Source organism: Bombus pascuorum, chromosome 5 (assembly GCF_905332965.1).
Source record: "Bombus pascuorum chromosome 5, iyBomPasc1.1, whole genome shotgun sequence".
Taxonomy (NCBI): domain Eukaryota; kingdom Metazoa; phylum Arthropoda; class Insecta; order Hymenoptera; family Apidae; genus Bombus; species Bombus pascuorum.
This window is the reverse complement of record NC_083492.1, coordinates 7,060,920-7,087,200: the sequence shown is the minus strand read 5'-3', so window position 1 is coordinate 7,087,200 and position 26,281 is coordinate 7,060,920. Positions and strand designations below refer to the sequence as shown.

The window sequence follows — 26,281 nt, the reverse complement described above, 5'->3', positions numbered from 1 at the left end:
AACAATTCTTTACTTTTTAAAGAGAAATTTTAAAATGTATGTTGCATTATACTAGTTTGACTATATTATATGCATGGTAACTCAGCTAAAAGGGATCACATAAATATTTACATTATTTATTATTATATGAAGAATATTTATGCAACAAAGTTACAATATTTCAAGGGTCACACAATAATTTTTTTGGAATAAGAGATGAATAAACTTATAGGGCAACATATTGATCTACTTGGAATATACAAATGCTCTTTGTAGGATAAAAGTACTTCCTATATATTTTTTTAAATATTTATTTAAAAGAACAACACAATTGATCTCATTGAACATAGAACTTCTTAGAATACATACATATGTAAATTTTAAAAATTTGATCTTGATTTAGGAATTCATCTTTTATATTTGTACAATTATAATTTTTAGATTGCAATATGATAGAAAAAGTAAAAAAAGAACTTATGATACTGATTAGTAAAAATACAGAGGGCATACATTAAAATATGTTGCTGTATTCTTTTGAAACTCTGATTATTGGTACCAGTCCTAATTTATTTAGGACATGGGTCACCTTTTTTTTCAAAAGAATAAAGCTGTTAAGCATTTGAAGCTCTTTACGAGATATAAAAATATTTGAAGTCTATAAGTATACACCAATTACATATATAATTACAAAAACAATTGTTTCGAAGTTAATCAAAAAGAAGTAGAGTTATCATAGATTAAAAATGGAAGCTTCTAATGTCAACTTCTTTTTACTAACGATATACGTAAGATTCAGTTTGGATAGTTTCATATTGAAACAATTCTATTCTATCTTTTACAAAACAATTACTTTATACTGTTTACTCTTTATTTTTCGTATGAAGACGCATATGTTTCTTTAAATTATCGAGTCTATTACATCGTCGATCACAGAAATCGCATTGATAAGGCATTAAATTGCTATGCACTACTACATGACCATTTAAGTGACTAATCTGTTTAAACCGTTTTTCACAAATAGTACAAACGTATGGTCTTTCGTTCATATGAGCTGATGCAATGTGGGTTTGTAAATTTGTTTTTCTTACAAACGTAGCTTTGCATACATCGCATTCAAATGGCCTTACATTTGCATGAATGGCCAAGTGAGATTTAAGCACGTTTTTATGTTTAAAATTTTTCTCGCATAAATGACACTGAAATGGGCGTTCGTCGTTGTGTACCTTTTTATGAACGGACAGATGAGCGAGCTGCTTGAACATTTTTGCACAAATCTCGCACTGATAAGTGCGTCCATCTTCATGTGCAGCACTTATATGCCGACGCAAAGTATCAGCTAAAGTATATCTTTTTCCGCAAATTTTACAGCGGAACGGACGCTCGTTCGTATGAGTCATTAGATGCCCGTTAAGATTTCTTTTTTCAAGAAACCGTGCACCACATACATCGCATTGATAAGGTTTTTCTCCATTGTGAACATACATGTGTTTTTTCAAAGAATTCGAAAGACTAAATCTCTTTTTGCAGACCGAACATTCGAATTTTCGTTCTCCCGTGTGTACCAACATATGAGACTTCACGTGTCCCGCTTGTTTGAATCTTTTCCCACAAACTTTGCATGGGAATTGACGTTCATGAGAATGAGTAAGTATGTGTCGTTCCAAAACGCTTTTGGTGGTAAACACCTTTTTACAGTTATCACATTCGAACAAACGGAAAGTCTCTTTAGTTTTTGAAATGTAATGTCCTTTATGCGATTGAGCATGGATCTTCAGCGAACCTAAAGAGTCGAATTTCACTCCGCAAACCGCACAATGGAAAGACCGATAATCTTTATGCGTTAATGAATGTTGGCTAAGATGACCCAATTGCTTAAAACTCTTATTACAAATTAAACAAATGTAGGGTCTTTCGTTCGTGTGAGATCGCATATGCCTTTTTAATACACTAGGAAAGTTAAACTTTTGATTACAATATGAACATTCCAAAGTTGGATCTCCATTTATTTTCATTGGACGATTGTCTGCAGCAATTTTCTTCCTTTCCTTGAGAAGACTTAAACTCTTTGTTGCCTTTGTACAATCATTTGCTTCATTTGACTGTGTTTCATTGGTATTTAATTGTGAGAAATTTCTTAATTTAGATGCTTTTGTGTCTAATGTTGTTTCATCTTGAGAGTCTTTACTTCTTCTACTTCTGGTCAGACTGGATAATTTACTTTGTCTATGAGATTGCCTCATATGTTTTTCATATAAGCTTAGAACATGAAATGTTTTGTTGCATAGTTTACATTCGAACTTTTTCCCCTTTATATGTGTTCTCATATGATTTTTTAAGTGACCGGGTTTCATGTATTGTTTCTTGCAGATTTTACATTTTAAATTGATTTGATTCTCCGCATTTGATGCCTTGTCATCTATTCCCAATTCATCCTCAAATACTGAATCTTCTGTATGCATGTTCAAAGGTTCACTCTTAACATTCACAAAATTAAAACCAGGAGTGCTTCTTTGAAATTCACCCCTGACTTCATTGCAAGAATCTTCACTCTCACAATCGTTTAACTGGCGAATTAAAATAATGATCAATAACATATATATGAATAACTATATTATTAATAATATACTTACGCTATCTACATCTCTGTTTGAAAAGGCGGGCTCATCTATAAGCTGCTGCAGATCTTCTTCCTTAACTTCATCTTCTTTGTTGGGTAAGAGGCTAATCCATTCTTCTTCTGTCCATACATTATCTCTTAAATTTATTACATTAGTTTGTTTTTGGAATTCTTCATGTACGTTTTTCCCAAATAATATATCATATGGAATTTTTCCATTTTCACAACGAAATGTTGAATTTTGAAAAATTTGTATATGTTTCAAAGCTTCGTACCATGTTTTCGTTGGATTTTCTTCTACCCAACATTCAAGTAAAGTTTTAAAATCTCTACTCTGTTCACTGTTCTCAGTGATTTCTCCATGAAGTATTATGAAATCTTTCCACAAAAGACGTATCTCTTGCACAACTTCTTCAGCAAATTTGCGTCCATTGCTGCTTTGTAAGACCTGTGGTGCTCCGATAATAGCCAGTATGTCTAACAGTTTTACAGCTACTTCATTTGCTGTATTTCCATGTAAACCTTTCAACACAACAAATCTGGATACTTGATCCTCGTAGACAAGGAAATACTTGTAATTACAAGTTAATTGTATTGGCATATCTATTACATCAATTTGTCCTCTATGATACAACTTTTTGTCTGTGGTATTATAAAGTGAATTCATGTTTTCAATTTTCAAATAATTTATGATTCTTTCAGAGAGATTTAAAAACTATGAGATTTTATACCTTGTTATTTAAAAGAAAAAGATCTATTTATCAGGAATAATATCTATAAACAATTTATCACTACTTATAAATATATGCTTTCTTCAGAGGTAAAAAGTTAAGTACCTCTTGGTAAATATTTATTTCATGTTTTAGAGATTTAATACTGATTCTTTCCAATGACAAATTAAATGTTTTCCTTGATACATTTTTTGCTTTCAGTGTGTCCATTGTTTACTTTCTTAACTCATTGGTATCTGTTAAAAAAGTAAAAAATTTAATACTTTTAGAAATAAAATATTATAAATGCATGTATGTATTGTACTTTCTCAAAAAAGAAAGGAAACAGTAATAGTCTTTATTAAATATAAAACATACCACATAATAATTCATTATCATTTGCGTATGGAGAACAAATTTCTTCTTGTACATGTGAATAAAGTTAATATATAATCAAACAAAATTTACATTTTCTTTTAAGTATAAAATGATACAGACTTTTAACCTATATAATTCCTTATGAGATTCAGTTCATTTTAAAATTATGGAACTTTATGTCCATTTTCTATTGGAAGCTGCTAACATTGTATTATTTTTACGTGACGACGGAGAAAAATACACGTTTTTCTGTTTGTCCATTTAATAATTAATGTTCACTACACAATCGTAAACTCTTGTTTGTCATTTTCATAGCGAGTTTTCATCGCCTCATTAAACCAAGACTTGGTGCCAGTGAAAGTACGGCTGTATTGGAGATAATGTTTATTTGTCCACGTGTCAGGATATCTAAAGGTTGTTTTTTAATCATATATTCTGTCGTAAACAAAACACAATTAATCTATCATAATATTGTCATTACTAATCAAATTGAACATTTCGCTTGAAGAATTAAAAAACTTATAAGAAATATAAAAAATTCTTACTCGGCAGATAATTATCATCGATCATTACATATATAAATACAAAATAGATCAGAAAAAAATAAAAACGAGCTATTTCGCTATGTTATTGTCAATTAATTATTTAAGTTGTAAGTTTCTTTATTACATAAATGTAATTTTTTTATTTGTTCAGTATCTTACTGAGTTTAATAGTAACATGATATGACGTTTATCCATCTTTGAATTATTTTTTCGAAGATTTTTTTTGAAGTCGTGTCACAAATTACAACTACATATTACACATACAGTCGAATTAATAAGTCCAAGATGGCAAGCGAGGTGAACGAAATTGCTGTTCAAGTGAGTGAAAATATAACAGAGAATAATGAGGCGATTACTGGAAGAATATCATCGACATCTGAGGGAATGGTTCTTGCTTATGGAAGCTTGATAATTATGGCCATTTTACCTATCTTCTTTGGTAGTTACCGAGCTGTTAGACACCATAAGGAGCAGCAGGTTAGCCACGCGTTTGACATATGTTTTATACGCGTATGTCGGACAAATTCTTCGAACTTTTTAATAATTAACTGTTTAATTTTCATTAATTCATAATATTCAAATGATATTCTTATATTGCATAGAATATCTTTTTTATTATCATTGGATGATATTTAATGAGTTTACAGGTTGATAACTATAAAGTATTTAATTGGAGACCAGAAAATCATAGTAATGTAAATCAATTCACTGCTGCTATTTTTCATAAAATAGTCTTCAATTATTGTTACAAGAAATTCATTATATTTTCTTAAGTCATGAAGACATATCACAACACAAAATAAAGTTTTGCTTATAACCTAATTATAACTTTACTACTATAATTTATTGCTTAATTAATTATGAAACCAGAGGGACTATACTGTGTAAAAGTTGAAATATGTGACTAAATTCAAATTTTCAAAATATTGACATGTACCACTATGATTTTTAAATTAATTAGCATTAAAATGTAGCATTTTAAAATTGTTATTAAATGTTCTGTAGCATGTAGTGCTTTTATATTTTTTATAGCAACAATGTAAAAAAAGTGGAGAACAACCAGACACAATGTCGCGCAAGGAAGCAGCAATATTTCCTTTCATTTCTAGTGTTACATTAGTTGGTCTATATGTATTATATAAGGTAAAAAGTGTTAAATGGATGATCCTTGTATAAAGAGTTTATTTAATCCATATTAGAGTTATATCAATGTTTTTCAGATATTTGCCAAGGAATTTGTTAATCAAATTCTGGCTTCCTATTTTTTTTTCCTAGGAATCTTAGCCTTGTGTCACCTTACGAGGTATAAATAATTTCTGATTTATTAAAATATATGTAGTTAGTGTTATTGAAATTACATATTATGACTTTGATTACAGTCCATTAATTTCATCATTGGTTCCTGCTGCAATACCAAAAACTCAGTATCATATATCATTCACTAAAGGAGAAGGTGATAAGTCAGAACATATTATTAATTACAAATTTAATCTTCATGATATTGTTTGTCTAACATGCTGTTCTCTTGTTGGAACTTGGTATCTTTTAAAAAAGGTAATAGATATTAAACAAAATTTTCTTTGGTAAAAGTGTATCTCAAGTCAAAATAATTTTTTTTAATTTTACAGCATTGGATTGCCAATAATTTATTTGGAATTGCGTTTGCGATTAATGGAGTTGAATTACTACATGTGAACAATGTTCCAACAGGATGTATTTTGCTTTGCGGACTCTTATTTTATGATGCATTTTGGGTGTTTGGTACAGATGTAATGGTAACAGTCGCGAGATCGTTCGAAGTACCAATTAAATTAGTGTTCCCTCAAGATATTTTAGAAAAAGGACTTACAGCCAGCAATTTTGCTATGCTGGGTTTAGGTGACATTGTTTTACCAGGGATTTTCATTGCCCTTTTATTGCGGTTCGACAATAGTTTAAGTAGAAAGACAAATGTGTACTTCTACTCGACATTCTTCGCATATTTCATGGGATTACTAGCAACGATGCTGATTATGCATTTATTTAATCACGCACAACCGGCTCTGTTATATCTAGTACCCGCTTGTTTGGGTACTCCTGTACTTTTGGCATTGGCTAAGGGAGACTTAAAAGCATTATTTTCGTATGTATCTATAAGTGTTTCACTTATATGTTTTTACTTGAAATTGTTTTAAACAATAGATTATAAATTACTAACCTTTTTCAGTTACGAAGATCATCCAGTTATTCCAAAACAAACGGAACAAACTGCACAAACGCAAGTAGAAACGAAGAAGGACACATAATATTCGTATTTAAGGTGATCAATGTAATAAAACTGTCAGCATTATTATTGTGCTGTTATCGTTTCAAATTTATCGTATATACTATACTATATTTACTATCGTAAATGATAGTTTCTCTTATGCTCAAGCTGTACAATCATGAAATTTAAAAGTATCAACAACACATGTAATTATATCTTACATAAACGTTGTGAGATATAATTTTATGCTTGGTTCAAATTTAGTTGTCATTCATACATTCAAATTCGACTGAATTGATGATTCGTAACTTATTTTGTATTTATATTCTTTTTCATAAATGCCAATATACATATATAGAAAGATTAATGTCAATAATTTATAGATAAATCATTTAAGAGCGAAAGCAAAAAGAAAAAGTAGTATTTTTTTTAGATAAATTGTTCCTTTGTAAACAAAAGTTTAAATAAGAATTTATGTTAATACGCATATTACAATTGTGAATTAGTTTTTATTGGATCAGAGGACCTGAAAGAAGGAAATAATTAGAATAGAAAATTAGGTTGGAATCTTCTACTTCTGTATAAAATACGACTTTTACCCTGTTATGAATGACTAGATTGAATTCCTATTCCAATAGATTTATAGTCTACAACATATGTTATATTTTATTAGAGGTGTGGATTACTTAAATAAATTATAAATTATAATACAATTTTTCACATGCACAATTCGAAAAAATGATTACAAAAATTCAAATAATTTTTTGATTTGTCGTTAGTAATTTCTTTTTCCATTTCTAATTTTGTTAAATATATACAATTTTTCTATAATATAACAATATTTTAATTGATAAAATTTATTTAAAAAATTGATTTTATAAAGCGTGTTTAGTTAAAAAAATTTGTAAACATCGAAAACATAATAAAACTACATTTTTTTTCATTTATTCATTCTATCTTTTTTAAGTGATTGCCTATAGGTTTTCTATTCAAAAAGCAGTGATTAGCGATATTACCTCATTTTAAAACATTTATTCTTTGAATTGCAAATAATATTACAAATAGTATGAATAAAAATAGATACTTTATGCCTTATCAGCATCTTCAATAGCCAAGTTCTTTGCTGTGATAGGTTCCAATTCTTTTATACCTTCCTTAGATACCTTTTGTACCTTAAAATTTGGAAGATTAACTATTAATCGCTTGTGTATTTCCCTGACACATTTTTTCAATAGTATGTATGCTTCTTCTTCCGTTGAATCTGTAATATAGAGTAGTGTATGCAGCATATTCTGATAAAAAATTTGTATTAATAATACCATATATAAAATAAACATTAATGTAAATTTGATATTATTAGTCTTTCTTACCATATTTGTGATATCTATCTAAAATGGAAAGGGAGAAAAAGCCTCCATAGCCATGTGCCGCATAGGGCACTTTAACACATGATGCTAGATAATCAATGAAGTACAATTCTGGTCCACTATTTACATCATAACCAGCCATTAATAAATTGACAAAATATGGTGTTCTACTTCTAAGATAATCTGCTAAGTTTCTTCTGGTGAATGAAGCAGCTGCTTTCGGAGATAATTCATAGCCATTTCTCATTTTGTAAAGTTGTATATTTTTTCCTATATATTCTGAAAATTGTGTAGTATCCCCAGATTCTCCAGATACTGCCATAATAAGCTTATCAGACATTTTGTGAATTTTTTCTTCATCTGAAGTAACAGAATCAACGAAACATATAAAGTGGCTTGCATTTACTATGTAAATATCTTATAATTACAAATAGATATATATCAATACTTCAAATTACAAATACAGATAAATTTGATACTTCAATAATATTTGTAACAGGAAATTAATAATAAAACAAATAATTTATCTGGAAGTATTTTTTAGGTTGTAATCAACTATTTAATTTCTTACCGTTTTTCATAACCATAATAGATTGAGCTGTAGTCATATCAGCCGCAACTAAAACAAAATCTTTAAATTGTATTCCGATTAAACATTCCATTTTTAGGAATAATCCTTTCTACTGTTTTGAGTGCAATTGCAACACGACTAAACAACACCAAAATCTGCCTGTCACGAACTATGAGGTTAGGATCGCAACTGTTAAAGTAAAGTAACGCGGCGGTCATCAATGTCTTACATGTTCAATGACAAAAATGTTGGTAACCGCAAACAGGTTCCTTTCTGCTAGCTGAGAAAAATTTTGTCATCGATAATGATTATCTAGATTTACTAGATTTTACCTGGTTTCACATTTTATTTTTATTTTCACCTATTTCTACTTCATGACTTCAAACTTCTTAAAATATTTATAATCTTATATATATATATATATATATATAATATGTACAATCTTTTCTTCTTTAAAACTTTCGTTTTCTATATAAATGCATTTATTTTAACGAAGTTAATTTATTTCCTTTTTTATAGAACTCTTTAGAAGAGTAACTTAGTCTGCGGTTTAGAACTAAGGCAGAGCTAGATCAAAATCTGTAATTCAATTTCCACTTTTTAAAATCTAATATTGATTTCATTATCATCACGTGATGGGAACTTACAAGTTTTTGGTTCATTTTCGCATGAGAAGAGTTGTTTTAGCTTCATCGGTCGTGCAACGGAATCAAGTTATTATAAAATTACACAATTACACAAATTATTAAACGGAAAATTATGAATTCATTGCAAAATTATACATTTATTGTAAAATTGCAAATTGAATAAAACAATCTTATTTTGTAAATGAACGAAGCGTTTAATCATTTAAAATCTTCACATTCATCAAAAGCTTTCTTATTAATAGCGCAAGTAGATCGCCATTATTTCATTCATCATTCATTGTTAAAGATATTAGGCATCTGTTAAAGGTTAAGGATATGAATCTTAATAAATGTAATCTCGCGAACCTGAATAAAAGCTCTACATATATAGTATATTAGCAAGGGAATATAATATTACAAAAGTATTTCTATAAAAGTAGCTACATGTATATGTTGAAATATCACTCTAATTATTATATTTTTTTAATGAGAAGGATATCTTTAAACATCCAATAAAACAATACCCCATTATTTTTAATATGAAATTCATAGATCATTTTTCATTAGAATGAATTGCAAAGCAACAATTATTATGCACCGTGCAAGAAAAGGGAGGCAGAATACAAATGATAGAATACATTCAACGATTCCCGCTATCCTGACACTTTGTATGTCAAGTAGCTGTAATAGATATTCTACCAGTATGTAATACAAAATGAAATTCGTTTGCCACGAAGTACCCATAAAAATGAATTTCTGAGTTAGGTTTTTGAAATTATATTATCCAATCTATATTTTCCGCTTACCTTACCTGTTTTACTTTTCACCCCCTATATTATTTCTTTTTACTCTAATTATGTTTTTTAAGTTGTCTTGCACCTAACTGTACTTTTTTCTTGTTAAAATGTTTTCAAATCACAGGAAGTTATGGATGAATCGTTAGTGATATTAATCATGTATGTCTTTTTATTTCAAACTTATAATAAAATTTTTCTGAAACAATTTAAAGCCATTTTATTAAAATGAGGGCGAGACTGTCATCCAAAAGTTTTATTCATACTGTGAAGATCGTTTGCAGTGAAAGTTTATTTCGAAATAAAATATAAAGATAATACATGCACTATAAATAAATATTATACGTAAGTAAAAGGTATATTGAATTCTCGATGTAGTAGGATTGAATTTATTAAAGGATAATTATAATCTTGGCAAACGGTTACGAAGGAAACTGACAGAGAGGCAAACAGAAATGACTGGTTCACGCTCGTTAATGTACCATTGCATTTCTGTGTCAGTGGTAAAGGTCTAATAGCGGACTGGATCTTCTATTCTTTTCAGCTTTATTATAGACGCCGGAACACCGACAATTTTCCCAGGTTCGTTCGGGAGGAACGAGCGTGATGCCATTCGTGCACGGGACACGGCATTTCAGACAGAAGCGAAGCTTAGCCTACAAAAATTTGAAAAGCTATATCGAAGCGAAGCGTGCACATATGAATTACCGTTTCTTTGTATCTAAAACACGCTAACGAACGTTCAAACAGTTCCCGTTACTAGAAACATCGGATTTTTTCCTGAGATTCCAATTTATCGAAAAAGTGCGCCTTTAGGTATACAGGCTTTCTACTTTTCAGCGGAATCTACCTTACCGATGGTATTGATACTAATATTGAACAGATAAAGAATATAGTGTTTTTAAGTTATTCAGAAAGTGAACAAATGTTTAGAAAGTAAAAAAGTTCTAGTAGAAAACGTTAATGATGCTTCGTACATACAGGCAATATTTCATTTCTAATGGCATGGACTTACGAGAAAAATTGGGACCGTAGAAGTTGCAACGGATTCTCGCGTGGCACTAAACCTATGTGGATTATTGAACAAATTTGAATTTGCGTATTGTGTTTTTCTGTAAATAATCTTCGTATTTAATATCTTTCTTTGATTCTATATCTTCCTAAGTGTTTTATTTTTCTTTTTTTTTTACAAAATTTATGGCAAACGTTTCCCTTTGTCAAAATATTAAACCGAAGACGTTCTTTTTATTCGCTCCAATTGACACAAGAAGTAGGAAGAAAGGAAAGAAGGAATTAGTACTTCCGATGGATCTTTTACTTCTACGAAAGAATTAGTTGAAGAAGAATTAGTTCACCTTGTTGAAGGTCGTTTGTTAGTCCCGTTACATTACTATCCATCTATGACGTATATATATATAATGTACACCGTGTTCAACGAACAACATTTTAAGTATCTAATAATACTTCGATCTTGAAATTGATTAACAATTTCCACTTTATGAGACACATCATATAACTACATGAGACACGATCATCGTCATTGTATCGATAAAGTTTGGAACGAATCTGAAAATATTTAGCAGCTACAAGATATTTAACGTAAGTGTGTGCTTCGTAGAGCTCGTAAAAGTAGTTTAATCATCCATGCTCGAGATATCTATCCAAGCTGTATACTAATTTTTATAAAATATATATATATATATGTAAATTCTATAGAATTCAAACTACCCGCCAACCGACATTTTTACTTTTGCTTTGTTTTAGCGGCAGCCATGTTACCGAATAGATTAGATCACACGAGAAGAACGGTAATTTAGGGTTTAGAAAATCGATTCTCGATTAGTAACATTTGTACGACAGGTAAAATCTATAATAGATCTATTATTAACTATTATTGTATATAATTTAATTTATTCCCAAAATAAACTCGATTTTCCAGAATCGACCGTCTTATTTACCAAGGATTTATGTTATTATATATATATAACGGCGGATTTAACCCTTTGGGGGCTCTGAGATAAACCAAATTTAAAAGAAGTTTATCCTGACCAAACGGATGCCTGTTAAACCAATAGGAAATTGATATTTACGTCTCTAAACGATCTCTTCAATTTAAATCTCTAAATGATCTTTATCCTCCGGGTAATCTGTCGCAAGGTACGCACGATACGATGGTCAGTGTAGAATCGTCTTCAAAACCGTCATGGTAAGCGAGTCCCGTTCGATTCAATTGTTTTTCACGTATTCTAGTAAACGCAAGGGTCCTCCACAACACTTCAGAATTCAACATGGAGCGCTCGATGGCCGTCTCGAACATTCTATACGTGTTGATTCAACAGAAATCGTACCAGCCAAACTAAAATCATTGTCCCAGTCTTACCAACAAACGTATTTTATGTAATTTCGAAGATCGTTCATCAAGCTTTTCGACAGCCACCTCCCGGCCCCCATAGCTTTCTGGGGTTTACAGTGTCATTAGCGTTGAGGTAAATCCGCCCTCGATTGTTTTAACGAAATTCCTCTATCGAATTTCTTTCACAGAACGTCCGAAAATTGTACATCGGTAGACCTCTGATCAAAAGTATGAAAGAACGATGAAATGTTAAAAATCGAATATATATACGCAAGTACGTTTACCGAAGGTCCGACTTATTTTTTTTTGCGAATTGCAGGTCGCTCTTACACGCGGTGATTAACGAGATGCTCCTAATAAGAAGACACGACTCCAGCATCCCGCTACTGAAACAGTTATGATGAATCGCGACCGCCTAGTCTAGGGTGCACGCAACGCGAAATGGGCCTTCAAGAAGAAAAGGAAAGCCTCCGGTCGTGGACGAGCGAATGGGTCAATCCAACGATCGATCGATGCATCGTCGTTTTATTTCGCGTCCAATTCGTTTGGCTGATATCGGTGCGAACAGGATATTCTAATATTCCCCGACACCTTCGACTACATCGACCTTCTTTAGATAAATAAACGATAAAGTTTCCAACATTTTTTATACGTTTGTTTTAGAAATCCTTCGCGTGGTTCTTATTGGAAAGAACTAATGACACGATACAGCCGGAGAACGGTTGAAAAGTTTATCTCATTCACCGGCGTACGATTACATTCTAACTGGCCTGTGTTAACCGTCTTGATAAACTCGACGGAATCGAGGAAAACAAGAAAGCTCGGAACGATGCCGCAAGTAGGTAGAAAAATTATTCCATTGGAAAGAAAAAACCGCTAGCGTCGATGATTACAGATTTTTACAATCTCGTGGAATTTGCATTTTCGAGTAAACAGTCGTGACTGGACACTCTCATCACTCTATTTTGTATTTGTACTTCTATAAATGCTATTGGAGAAATGTAACGCGATCAGAGATCTGTTTCACGTATTGAACGTCATGATGCTACACTTTGGATATTTTATATATTTCTATTTGTTTCTTTTACTGTAGGCTCAGAGCCTATTACAAGCAGATCGATTGGATTTTTACTTCCAGTTTCTTATAGTACAGCAGATTCTTCCATCGGATTCTTAATTCTTATATAATGTTGCTATTCTGTTTTATTTCTCTTAACGGTTAATTAGTAGCTAGTATCTTGTACATCTATGCGCTATAATCTTGCTCTGAAATTTCCCATAGATGCATAAATATCCACGTTATAGCCATGGCAGAGCTACGTTCCAGAATGATATAGCAGGAGTTCAGTTCCGGACAGTCACAAATTATAATTAAGCTACGAGATGTATCCTTTGAACTTTGTCAGAAATAATTTCAGTAATCAACGAAGCAAAACATAGGGAAAGAGGGAAAACTCGGTAACCGAACGTTCGTTCGTACAATGTTTTGTGCGAGAGTATTCGATCGCGATAAAAGGCTGGTGGAATGTCGAAACCGTAAAATCTGGACGAAAAGTATTCGAAAAGTAGACCTTTGGGATCGACAGCGAAGAGAAGCGGCAGAGGATTGGTCCGTTCCATTGAAAATAGTGCCAAAGGTGTGTGGTCATTGGCCGTGCGGCTTACCCCCACGTGAATCCGCAAGCTATATAGAACACCTCGCGTGGAATTTCATCTTCAGAACTGAGAGTCAGTGTCAAGGAAGTCTACCTGGAAGTAACGAAGTAAGTACTTTACAGTTTGCCCAGATACATCGACACTCGCGTATCACACGTTACTTTCCTCCGATTGCTACGATTTAACGTTCGAATTATCGAAATTCTCTCGTACGATCGTTCAACGAACTCTTCCATTTTTTTCCAGTTCCAATTCTGACAGATCATTTTGCATTCGTACTTACATCGTTTGGACCCGTGGGAATATAATTTCAAAAGCTCGGTTCGATCGCTCTTTCAATGAAAACAATTTTAAGCACGATTTATAACACTTGTTCCATGGTCGAGAGTATCGACGTTCGATGTAAGAGCATCGAATATGGAAGATTCTTTCTGTCGTGTTAGAAATCGACGATACGCGAGCGAATTCGACGAGCTAGGAACGAGTTGCAAATGCCTTTTACAGATGCCGGCTACAGTTAGAAATCGTCCGCGATTTTTCCGCCGCGGCAGGTACCGTTTTCGAGAGGCGTGGCTTCACGCTACGTCTTTTCTATTTGCTTTCGAAAACCATTCCTTGGAATTCCTCTATTCACTTACGTTCTATCATTGAATTTAAGAAACGAACGAAACGTTGTTTTTTAATTCTTTCTTTATCTATGAATAATCATCGCCAAAGCACAAAAGTGTTCCTTAATTCTTTCTTTTATTTGTATCGTATATTGTTATATGTCGATCGTACTCAATTTTCCACTTCAATTTCTTCGAACATTTATTAGGAACTTGTTCAACTCTCTTTTTAATTACCCAGGGAGATCGGATTTCTATGATTTCCTCTAGCTGGGCAACGTTCTTCCTTTTACTTTTTTATTTATTTATTTTTCTTCCTCAACTAACCAACCGGTACAGTCGAGGACGAGGAAGACGTCAGTAGGTCGCGACCGCGTTTTCAGGTAACGGTACCTGCCGGGTTCAACAAACCGGTAGCTTCGATCGAGAAGTGGGCTACTTGATGCTACCAGGATGACCTTAACCGCTTTGACACACTTTCCTGTCGCTCGATGCGTCGTTCCTCCGCTTTACGCCAGTACCATTCCGCTTTATTCGTTTCGCGTGCGCGCGATCGCTTCGCTTTTTCCTCACCAATGCTCCGAGGCTCAAGATCAAGGTTATCGATACCGGACTATCTAGATGAACGTAGCCTTCCATCGAGATCACGGAACCGTCTAGATCCTATGATCCGCTTTTTGTATTAATTAAGAACATGTAGAATTTTCTCTGGCTACTATGTCTTTTTTTCTATATTATATGGTATAAAAAAAAAAAAAAATAAGGAAAAATTATTTCCCGCTCCGGTTACCAGGTACTTCTGGTTGAATATTTGTAACCGATAGACTGGTAAAGTGCAGTTGCATTTACGGGAAGTTTAAAAGCAAGAATATAGAAAATTTCTAAAGTGCGATTGTATGATTATTTTCATTCATATTGATTTTTCATTCACCAGATTTAGATACAAAAATGTAAAAAGTATCCAAAGTACGATACTCGTTGCAGTATTTAGAAGATGGGTAAAATCTTTATTTAAATTTCATTCCCTTTAATCACGTTTCTAAGGGTATGAATTTGTATGGTTATTTTCATTCATATTGAATTTTCATTCATCATGTTTAGATACAAAAATGTAAAAAGTATCCAAACTACTATATTTCTTCGTAGCATGTAAAAGATAAAAGAAATCTCTATTTAAATTACATTTTTGGTAATCGTGTTCATAAGAGTATGAATCTGTATAAACATTCGCGATTTAGTAATCGACGTCGAAGATTATTTTCATCTGTTTATAAGTTTGGTTGTGGAAATTTTGAGAGAGCTCGTAGTTATTATAGTATTCATTCAATCATTCAAAGGAAAGTAGATAGATGAATAAATTGAAGACCGGAAGCTGCGACATATTTGGAGCGTGAATCGATATAGTGAATTCGAATTCCTCTTGATTCGGTTCTACGTTCTTGTTTTCTCTTTTGAGTCATTCGATGCTGGAGAGAGCGTGACGTCAGTTATATTTACGCGTAATTAAGGACTCTCTTCCTTGAGAGAGTATATAATTGTTTAAAGGAAAGGAGGTAGAAAAATAAATTCAGTTCTGTTGTTGCCTCCTTTCATCGTCAAAAGTCTCTTATTGTACAACTTTAACTTTATTTTAAATATTATTTCATGTTAAACATTCTCTTAAAATATTAAAAACCTTTTCAATTTTCACCTTTGCAACAGTGAGAGCAAGATAGAAACATACAAATCCGAGGATCGTAGCAACGTTAAGAGCGGAAGCTGCGATATTTCTTTGATTCCATATAAAGAGTTTGAAATCTTCTTGAAATTCGGCTCTCCATCCGTGTTTTCTCTTTTGAGTCATTCGATGTTAGAGAGAGAGGGAGAGAGAGAGCGAGAGTGTTGTATCAGATTTATTACATTTCCTCGTGATTAAGAACTCTTTTTTTTAATTAATCATCGACGACGATGAAAAAGGTTGAATTTTTTTTTCAGAATGAAATACAATCAGTACGTGTCGCTATGCTTGGTGGCGCTTGTTCTTGGACAAGCAGCATCACTGCCACAGCATCCTCAATATCCGCAACAATTCCAACAGCAGGTGAGGGACGAGAGGAAATTCGCGGAGAAGCCAAACGCCATGAAGAAGGTCGCCCTCGATGACCTGGATGACATCAGCACCAATCAGATTCAAGTAAACTATTAGAAACATTTTCTAATTTCTTTTTAAATCGATACACTATGTATTTTAGTAACTCTTTGGTACAAAACGTTTTTTACCATATCGCTAACAGTCTTTTATCCCATAGTGTATACATACATATGTTATTAGACTACGAATTTTTATGCAGATTCACATTTTTCAGAATATACTTAAAAAAAAGAAAAATAGGAATTTTCTTGGTAGAAAATTACGTTGTCTTACTCTCACACTTCTTATTTTGTAAACTTTCTTTTGTCCATTACTATACATAAGTAGTATACAATAATAATAATTAACATCATCAGTTATAATCGTATCAGGTTGTCCATGAAAGTCTTTTTCGCTTTACAAGAAAGTAAAGATTTACAACATTCTCTTTCTTTTTATATTATTTTATTGAATTATGTATGACCTATTTTGCAGTGATAAAAAAGGAAATACATAATTCAATATGATCCAAAGTAATTTGCCATAAGTCAAAGTACGATCCATTTTGTAGTAATAGTACAAAACACATAATTCAATGAAATAATGTTGTACATCTGTTATTTTCTTGTAAAACGAAAGGAATTTTTGGGACAACCTGATATTTATTTCTTCTCATGCAAATTGATTCATTTCGAACTTCCATTTGCTCGATTTTAGACTAAACGTTTCTCCGTTTTGTTCCAATAGGAAGGTAGTAGTACCGGGTTTTCGTGGTCGAACATGCTGAGCATGCTGATGCAGATGCTCTTAGGGCAAACAGGCGGTGTAGCCGGTCCAAGCAAAAACGAGATTGACGATGGAGCACCAGCCAGTCCTTGGGCAAATTTACTGTCAGTAGGACTCAGGGTACTCACCGCTCTTCTAGGAGGTCCTCAACAACCTGTCGATGGTATCGACAAGGTTGACAACCAGAGCAGCCCCATGCAGGTACTCTTGCAACAACATCACACACTTCTTCCCTTTGATTACGGTCATTTCCGCTTCCACGTTAAATTTCGTAGAATCTTCAGTCCTTCTATTACTTAAAAATCAAACGTATCATTTTTTAGATATTTTCATGCTGCGATATGTTTCTTGATAACATACAGCGTGTTTTATTAATCGGCAGGGGGATGGTTGTACGTGAAAAAATAAGTCGAAAATATAGAATATAATTTCTTCAGGCGGCGCTTTGTTTTTGAGAAAATCGAATTTGAAGATTTGCTTGGTGTCGGGGAATAATCTACTAATTGTTTATTGAATATGAATAAACGATTGTCAGGAGATTATTGTATATGCGAAGATAAATGAAAAATGTGACTTAAGTGGGTAAACTTTCCACGTTTAAAGCCTCGTTTTCACGGAATTAGAGCTTGATCGTCTCTAGTTAAGAATTTAGCCTCGTACAGGCGTGTGACGAATTTCCAAAATTATTTTCCTTCGAAACAAAATTTTGTTCTACATTTTCGACTAATTCTCGCGTGTAGAATCAATTTCCTGCTGCTTATTCGCTATCGTTCGGTCGGCAATTAGCGAAGTTCGGGTATAGCTGACGACTTTTGAAACTCGATTTTCTCGAAAACAAAACGACGTACGAACAAAGTATCCTTTATGTCTTCGACTTGTTTTTTCACGCAGAATCATTTCCCTTTGTACCGTGATTATTGGAAAACTTTGTATACTTGATTGGAATTAATATTGGACATGTTCGTGACTAAGAAACAGAGTTAGAAAGCAATCAGAGGGTTACTTGAAACGGTTTCGCGCAACAGGAACAGCGAGTTTCCGAGACTTTCATCTTGATTCGGGTCGCGTAACGAAAGCAAGCACAAGCTGAACTGACTGTACCGCGAGAACCGATCTGGGTCAAACGCATTGTAGGCTCAACTGAATTATTCCATGGTAATAGCTACTCATATAGCTTTATAGAACTTCTTGTAGAATTTTTTTTTCAAATTCTAGTAGAATTTTGTCTACGATTTGATGTATTTACCATGGAATCGTTCGATCGACCCCTCCTTTCGTAGTATTTTGTCTAGATTCCAGAAACGCTGTACATTTGAATAGCTAAGGTTCGCTATCCACGAGGCGTCGCTTCATAGACGCGTATTAGTGCGTTGATACCAACAGTGAAATAAGACTTTATGCGTCGAAACATATTACCATGCATCGGTAAGCAGCTTTCGTCAGACATGTTACAATGTACGTAGATCTATATCGGCGGATCTGTATCGAAACTATTTCGTATCGATGCAGGAATTAAGATACCGAATACGATTTCATAGGAAATAAATTTCCTCTCGAGGAGAATCTTTAATTTTGTATTTTTTTATAATCGACACATCGATCAACTTATGATCGGCGATAGTCCGATCGATGACGACAATACTGGAGTTGGAAAATAATCGGACATTTTGAAATATGTGTTTCAACGTAGTTAAAAGTGATGCAGATTTCGTGAAAGCCGAGTGTCGATGCATCATGACATGTTTTTTCGATGTGCAGACCGAGCTTCAGCACGGTCGTCGTAAATCAACGTGCGCCTGAACAGCGGCAAACCGCTGTTGCGGGTACTTGTCAGGACGACAAGTGTTTAACATTTTCAGTAGCGTACGTTGCAGCTGTAAATGGATGTAGTGACATAGGACGAAAGCGAGTTTCTCACCGCTCGACATTTGAGATGTATCGTCATGTCTAATAGACTACGCTTACGTTTCTATGAAGCGACGTTTCGTGGACAGCGGGCCTAAATTAGAATTAGTAGCACGTCTACGCTGTAAACTGTACATCGCTGAGCATGAAACGGAACACGGAGAGACGTTCGTCTTTCTCCTAAAAAAAATATTCGTTTAGAATTCGAGAAGAAGAGATCGCTGTTTTTCTATCTATGATGGAACGTGTCGTTCGTGCACGCATTGTAAAATAATATCGTCGCTTCTACGTCCTCTTACTTTTGTACGCAATTCTTTTTAAAAGAGAAATCACAACGACGTATGAGTCGTTTGTCGACACGAGCTGTTACTTCCCTTAACGAGCTCTACTGTCTCCTGTTGCAATTAAGGGGACCCTGGACACGTTAACGATCTTCACGTTTTCTAAACGACTTAATTTCCCTTTCGATCCGGTTTCGATCCAACTTCGTTCTCTTTCGTTCGACATTTTTTAAAAATATTCTATGAATCCTAACCTAAAATAATGTCTTTTAGAATTATCAATGGAAAAAGGAAATACCTTTTCGATTTAACTTTGGTCTAATTTCCTTCCTTACCGTTCGACGAAATATTTATTTAATTCTAAAATTTTAAAGTATTATAGAATAGTTTCTTAATTCTATCGTAATAGTTTTTTAAATTGTCAACGAATGAAGATCGTACGTTGCTGTGATTTCGTGTAAATTATAGAATATAATCTGTTGCTTGGGGCAACGTTACAGACTCGATCTCTTTTGTAAATATATCATCAGAGAATGTTAACTTAGAGCACATGGCTGGTGTCGGTTGTTTAGGGCATTTTGACTGCGGTGCTGGGCGCGTTTCTAGGACAGGGCAGAGACCCCGATCAGGTTGCTGTCATGGCTAAAAACGCTTCCGAGGTTAGTACCTGATCGAACACATTGTACATGAATGATTTCACTCCTTCTGTCTCTTTTTCAAATTGACGTTTCGTCAAAAGATACACCAGAATATAGACTATGGATATTTATACGAAATATATATTTTTCTAAATAACTAAAGAAGCTGAGTATTCTACTTTGGATATTTTATATATCTTCGTATATGCGTTTTATATGCATTTAATATGCATTCTATACATTTCTTTTTATTTTTTGTCTTTCGTCACGCGCCCTGCTAAGCTATTAACAAGTAACTACAATTACATGTATTCTATAAATATGAGTAAATAATTATTTAGTTATTAGTACAGTTTTATATATATGTATAGGCGGTGCAAAAGATTTATCTCCTTTAGGAAACTTAGAGCATTTTTCACATTGTGTTCTTTTATTAGTTAGAAGCGATTGCGTATCGTTGGGTATTAGTAAAGTAGACATACGCTGGTGCTGTTGGTGTTGCGATACTCACGGGGTTCAGCATTCTGTTCTACGTATTTTTTGTATCTTTGAATTCCCCACAGATGTATAAAAATCCACAGTCTATTTATCACATCCAAATTTTAGAATGAAGTTTTTGTGAAAAATTTTATTAAGATCAACGACAGAGGAATTGACGAACCGTCGATAAGCTAAAATAAAATAAAAAGTACGCTTTCCACGAGTAGTATAATGCTTTTGCTCTGTCGATATCGCCTAGTATTATAATTCTTACACGCATTTAATGGATCAATTTCTCCGAAACAGTTCATTAGCATAGTGATCAATCTTCTGGACGCGTTGAAGACCTCGTTCTCTCATCGTTCCCTGGCAGCTAGGTCTATGGGAAGACGGGACACGGTTTCAGAAGCCGCAGTCGCCTCCATTTCCATGCTCAAGGTACTTGAAAATATAATTTTTTGCATAAACCTACTCTGTTTTTATCCGTTCTGAGATTAACGCGATTTTCATTTTAGGGCTACATGAGGTCAGTGAAGTCATTTAATAACGTTGGTCGTGCGGAAGATGAAGGTCAACGAGGCTGCGCCGAAAGAGCCCTCTGCGAGGCCAGTGCAGAGTGTGTTGCAGATGCTCAGGGGACGTCTTCTATCTTCTGTCAACTTGGATCGTAAGTGCCTTTATTTTTCTCGTAGTGTTCTTCGAATTGAGAAAATTTCTGGAAAGAATATATGTAGTAAGTATATATATAGGCGACGAACGTTTCTCTAGTTAAATATTTCAATTATTCCATAAACATATAAAAGAACAAAGTTCTTCAATTCGTCGTACTGACACATTTCATTTCTAAATTTTCAAATTTCCAACGTTTAAAATTCTCAAGTTTCTAAACTTGCATGTCTTCAAATTCTCGACCTTTTAAATCCTGTAATCCTTATATTTTTACATTCTTAGGGTTCCAGAGTTGAAAAGCTTCAGATTTTCAAATTAACAGTTGACACAAAGCACTTAAAACTCAGGTATCACAGTAGTTAGGAAGTGTACAAAATATTAAAAGTATTTTTGACACAATCTACTTAACTCGTCATTTTGTCTTATAGACTGGATTCCCAGAAAGCTTCTCGATTGTGAATCTACATAACGTTAATAAAGAAAACAGTGATTGATCGAAACTGACAAACAACATAATACTTGCAATAATAAACGAGTAATAAATAAAATTTCTTACATTTCCAAGGTACGCGACAAGTTACTTGCTCCAAAGGCAGAGCGGAGTAGGTTTCGAAGCACTGTATGAAGCAGGTCGACGCGGACGCACCGGTGAAGACTGCAGAACCCTGTTCATGGACTGCAACGCCGTATGAAAACCCTTTTCGATTCCTTCAAGTACGATTTAGACTCTCTGCGACGCGACTAACACCGCACTCGGTTATTTCTACCTTCTCTAAATTAAACTCAACGAGGAATTCCGTTTAAAATGATTGTTTCTTCGTTAAAAGTTTCTATATTAACTTTTGGAGTGTCTTGGCCGGGTGTGTCGTGTGCCAAAGTTTAAATCGCACCGATGGAAGAGTAGCTTTATACGCGAGAACCGTGTCGAGACCAAACCAGAATGGTGATCCTCTTCTCGAAGCTCTCGTTCGACGAACTCGCCTCATCGATCGACCAATTTTAAATTGGAACAATTAGAACCGAGACTAAGTCGAAGCGAAATTATAACGAAAGTAAGATCCGATCAGAATTGACGAAATCATAGGTTTTATTGATCGATTAACGATCAATTCTTAATACATTGTTGACCAGTCACGAGTAAACTCGTGTTTACACGCACGGACGTTGTGACTGGTGATACAAGCGTTCATCTTTGGGTAAAATATCAAGCGGCATGCATCAATGTTTGCATAAAATAGCCAGTGAACAGTGTGTTAATTTATTGGTCGATCAACGTGTCCGATAGCGTTGCTATTAATTGGTCGATAATCCGTAACGATTGACAAAACTCTCCGAGTTCTCTGGGATGTGGAAACGTTCCTGGCGGATCCTGCGAGTTCATTTACGTAAAAGGAGTTCGCGACTGAGAGGAATACGCGTGAGAAGAGGCCGTGCACGAAAGAATGGCGAGAGTATAATACACTTTAAAGTAGATGTAGATTGAATGAGATTCCAGGACCTGGACGAACTGTGTACCGTTTGGACAGGTCTCTACGACAATCACGATATTTATTTCTATTTATTGAACTTAGTGGACATAGAGTTAGCCCGTAGTCGAGACTCGAACAGCTACCACGCAAAGGGAGGACCCGTTCTTTTCTTTGGAAATCAATTATCGAACGTTAATTGTAATATCTGCATTGTTAATCTCTGTTTGAATTGAATCTTCGTTTTCTTTTTGCCACGATCCGAGTCGACATCTTCAATATTTAATCTCTAGCTTGTTCGCATTTAGCGAGACAGTTTCTTCGTTTCGGGGAGGAAGACGAGCTTCAAGTTGTCGGATGTTTTACGTTTGGTAAATCAGATTGACGAGTTTCTTGGAATCTTTTTTTGGCTTGTTTCAATGGGATTCGAGGAAATTCGTACGTTGGAATGCCCCTCCCTAGTTTTCTTTTTTACGAGTTAACGTCTCAGGATATTGTGTTTGTTTTATCACCCGCTCAAAATTATCTATTGTATATAGGTATTATATATGTATACACATAAACACACACACAAACAAACAAACAAACACACGGGTGGAGTTTTTTCACAATAGCCACGTTCTATTTAGCTCAGTTAGCGTATCTCTTAGACGTAAGTTGTATGTATGACGTGCGGTACGATGATATCTCAATTGAAATTAATAAACGGTCTTATTGATAAATCGTAGTCCTCGAAATCCTTCAAAATCCTTAGTCCTTCAATTATAAATGTTCTCCTTTAACGAATTTTCCCGTCAAATCTTTTGAACAAATTTGTAATTCTCGGTTGCGTTATTTTTACATGCATCCTCTACATAAAATTCTTTAATAACAATTAAGGCAATTAATACGTCGATTATTGGACCAAAGTCGCGTGGCTTCTCGTTTTCTTTTCTTAAAAGTCCTCGAGCTAACCGACGCTCTTTGAAAGTCGTTGCTGGCGTCATCAGCGTTAAATCTTCATCAGAATACTCATTCCTCGAACCCAACCAGGTCAGTCGTCTCAGCAATCCTCTAAATTAAACGACAAATTTCGCTAAAAATTTCATTTAGCTTCATACGCGAGAATCGTGTCGAGATCAAACGAGAACGATGATCCTCTTTCCCAAGCTGTCGTTCAACGAACCCACCACATCGATCAACCGATTAAATCGGTCGCCTTTTACGCATTTAGCACCACGAGTAAGTCGAATTTTCATATAAAATGCAATGCTACTTTTGTCTAATCTCTTTGATTTGGAATAGAAATCAACATAAGTTAGGTGAATAGTGTAAATTTTCTTACCACAATCTCTTTTATTAACAAAGGTCGTTGATCCCTGTAATATCTGAATGACGTTTTCTTCTATCCCTCGATATTAAAAAATGAAGAAATCTAAAGATTTGAAGATTCAAAGAATCGTAGTTAAATGTTGAACCTTCGTGAAAATCCTACTTGTTCCTTGAACCTAATTAGGTCAGCTGTCTCAGCAATTACTCGGTTTAAAGACATTCTGTTCCTGAGATAGGGAACAATGTGTCTGCAGATCTTCATGATAACAAAAATTATCCTCGCTTCTGCGACAACGAGGACATTGTGCGTTTAACGGGTGCAACCAACGGACAGGCGCGTGCGACGTTAAACAACGCGAAGAGATTCACAGCCCGTGACAGAAAGCAAGAAGAACAAACTGTTGGTTCCTTGCACGAAACAGTGTGAATTAACGCGCAAAGACGGAAGGTTGCGAAAGACGGAAGCTTGTTCGCACGTTTATCGGTGATTCGTTGAAGGTGAGACACCTGTGACTCGAAAGTGCTTCCTATCAAGAAAACTCGAATTCTCCTGCATAGTTACAATTCCTTTGAAAATAGGATATACATTATTAATTAATAAATTTTTCTGTTGGCAAATCTTCATGCAAACGATGCTCGAATCTTTGACGAGTTTCTTCTAAATTTACAATTTTTCTATTATAATTTATTTTCCTTCAGAATTAAATACGTTACCATTTGGCGAAGTAGCTAAAAATAGTTAAAAATATAAAAAAATAAAAATAGTTAAAAGTAGCTAAAAACAGTACCACAGATAAAAACTTTTACAAACCGTTGAAATTATTTCTTTCAAAATTTATGACTTTTTCGAACTACATTAAAGTACGAAGACATTAAAAATGGTAACTGTGGATGCATTTCTATAAACTGTCGATAAACCTTCTTTCAGATGACGTTTAAATCCTTGATGAACTTTGGAGGCTACAAGGATTCTTATTATCCTAATGTAGATAGGTACCATAGTGGTCCTGGTGGTGGCTACCACCACAGCGGATCTGGAGGATACCATCACAGCGAATCTGGAGGATACCATCATAGTTCACGAGGGTGAAGAACGCTAATATCGATTAGAATTCTCGCGTTGCATGGCAAAATCGTGGCATCTTGATACAAATGACAAAGAAATAGTTCTTTTACAAAAATATACAGCTCTTTGATCGTTATTACTAAATTATCGAGATAATCAATTGTTAGTTAGGTTGTCGTTATATTATTATTATCATTATAACTATTATATTTATATTATAATTATTCAGATAATTATCGTGGTGTTACGAATATTTTCAGTGGCAAAGGCAAAGGAGGCGACAAGGGAGCTGCACTCAGTGCTCTAACGTTGCTTGCTTTTCTCTTTTTACTAAACGTCATGCAGGTAACTTTTCTTCCTATCAAACTATCTGCGAATCTTCTTAGAAAAGTTTCCATCCAATTAATTCAAAACACCTAAAATGAACATTCCTTTGGTGACTAATTACGGTACAGAAAGGACCATTATCTTTCTTCCTCCTCCTTTTTTTAAATATTTAATTTATTATATCGAAGAAAATGCTCTTTTACGCCCAACTCACCAATCTATGGTATTTTCAGCAATCGATGCAGGACCAGAATTCGATGATAACGACCACAGCGGCAACGATTGTTCTGCGTGACAACGATCAGCCAGTGGTGGTGGACGCGAAGGAGGAAAAGGAGAATGCTAAGAGGGAGGAGACGAAGCGCGTCAGTAGTTACAGGACGCCAGCAAAATCCAAGATCCAAAGGCTTAACAGTCAATATATTAAATGAAATCAGATTAGTACACAATGATTCAGTACAGAGTTAGTTGAAAGTAGATGAATTAAAATGAAGAACTTTGCACCGAGATCAGAATCGCAAGCTGTTCTCGTACACGTTTAACAATGTCATCCTTAAAAGATCGCCAGCATTGAAATCGTATTAAGATAATATTTATTGAATTCATTCTGTAACAATTCCATAAACAGACGTGCTTCGAAATATCGTATAAGTAGTATCATACGTTATTCTCATAATTCACACTCCGCCATTATTTTTCCTCTTTGCCCTCTTCGTCTTTCGTAATTCCAATTTTCTTCTCTTTCTATATATACATATATATATATATATATACATATTTATTTATTCATTTA

General features: G+C 34.1%; 5 protein-coding genes and 1 long non-coding RNA gene across 9 annotated transcripts; 3 read left to right on the top strand and 3 right to left on the bottom strand.

Moving 5' to 3' along the window:
- Positions 1-100: 100 nt before the first annotated feature.
- Positions 101-4,074, bottom strand: LOC132907423 (zinc finger protein 85-like). 2 transcript variants are annotated; one of them, XM_060960522.1, is made up of 4 exons: positions 3,685-4,074; positions 3,328-3,563; positions 2,610-3,238; positions 101-2,543 (listed from the first exon to the last, which is right to left on the bottom strand). In XM_060960522.1, exons 3-4 carry the CDS (start codon positions 3,195-3,197, stop codon positions 840-842), a joined length of 2,292 nt encoding a protein of 763 aa, XP_060816505.1. In that variant the 5' UTR covers positions 3,198-3,238; positions 3,328-3,563; positions 3,685-4,074; the 3' UTR covers positions 101-839. The 2 variants fall into 2 exon arrangements, with proteins under 2 accessions (XP_060816505.1, XP_060816504.1); XM_060960521.1 differs by having other exon boundaries at positions 2,610-3,563.
- Positions 4,075-4,385: 311 nt separating this feature from the next.
- Positions 4,386-7,825, top strand: LOC132907431 (minor histocompatibility antigen H13). Of its 2 annotated transcripts, none has more exons than XM_060960538.1 (6): positions 4,386-4,706; positions 5,262-5,372; positions 5,429-5,532; positions 5,609-5,783; positions 5,858-6,351; positions 6,436-7,825. In XM_060960538.1, the coding sequence occupies exons 1-6, from the start codon at positions 4,515-4,517 to the stop codon at positions 6,512-6,514; spliced, it is 1,155 nt and encodes a 384-aa protein (XP_060816521.1). In that variant the 5' UTR covers positions 4,386-4,514; the 3' UTR covers positions 6,515-7,825. The 2 variants fall into 2 exon arrangements, with proteins under 2 accessions (XP_060816521.1, XP_060816522.1); XM_060960539.1 differs by having other exon boundaries at positions 4,387-4,706; positions 5,450-5,532.
- On the bottom strand, positions 7,492-8,629 carry LOC132907439 (proteasome subunit beta type-2-like). The gene is made up of 3 exons (XM_060960562.1): positions 8,413-8,629; positions 7,845-8,201; positions 7,492-7,735 (listed from the first exon to the last, which is right to left on the bottom strand). The coding sequence occupies exons 1-3, from the start codon at positions 8,501-8,503 to the stop codon at positions 7,560-7,562; spliced, it is 624 nt and encodes a 207-aa protein (XP_060816545.1). The 5' UTR covers positions 8,504-8,629; the 3' UTR covers positions 7,492-7,559.
- A 4,850-nt stretch (positions 8,630-13,479) lies between these two features.
- LOC132907519 (uncharacterized) lies at positions 13,480-23,506 on the top strand. 2 transcript variants are annotated; one of them, XM_060960688.1, is made up of 7 exons: positions 13,480-13,948; positions 16,424-16,622; positions 17,307-17,546; positions 20,104-20,190; positions 20,956-21,087; positions 21,165-21,316; positions 21,884-23,506. In XM_060960688.1, exons 2-7 carry the CDS (start codon positions 16,425-16,427, stop codon positions 22,008-22,010), a joined length of 936 nt encoding a protein of 311 aa, XP_060816671.1. In that variant the 5' UTR covers positions 13,480-13,948; position 16,424; the 3' UTR covers positions 22,011-23,506. The 2 variants fall into 2 exon arrangements, with proteins under 2 accessions (XP_060816671.1, XP_060816672.1); XM_060960689.1 differs by lacking the exon at positions 20,104-20,190 and having other exon boundaries at positions 13,500-13,948.
- Positions 20,111-21,777, bottom strand: LOC132907520 (uncharacterized). Its single transcript, XR_009658198.1, has 4 exons — positions 21,723-21,777; positions 21,122-21,364; positions 20,924-21,028; positions 20,111-20,198 (listed from the first exon to the last, which is right to left on the bottom strand). It is a non-coding gene; the product is annotated as an uncharacterized LOC132907520 (long non-coding RNA).
- Positions 23,507-24,967: 1,461 nt separating the features above from the next.
- LOC132907441 (uncharacterized) lies at positions 24,968-26,139 on the top strand. Its single transcript, XM_060960564.1, has 3 exons — positions 24,968-25,181; positions 25,422-25,506; positions 25,722-26,139. The coding sequence occupies exons 1-3, from the start codon at positions 25,024-25,026 to the stop codon at positions 25,917-25,919; spliced, it is 441 nt and encodes a 146-aa protein (XP_060816547.1). The 5' UTR covers positions 24,968-25,023; the 3' UTR covers positions 25,920-26,139.
- Positions 26,140-26,281: the final 142 nt, after the last annotated feature.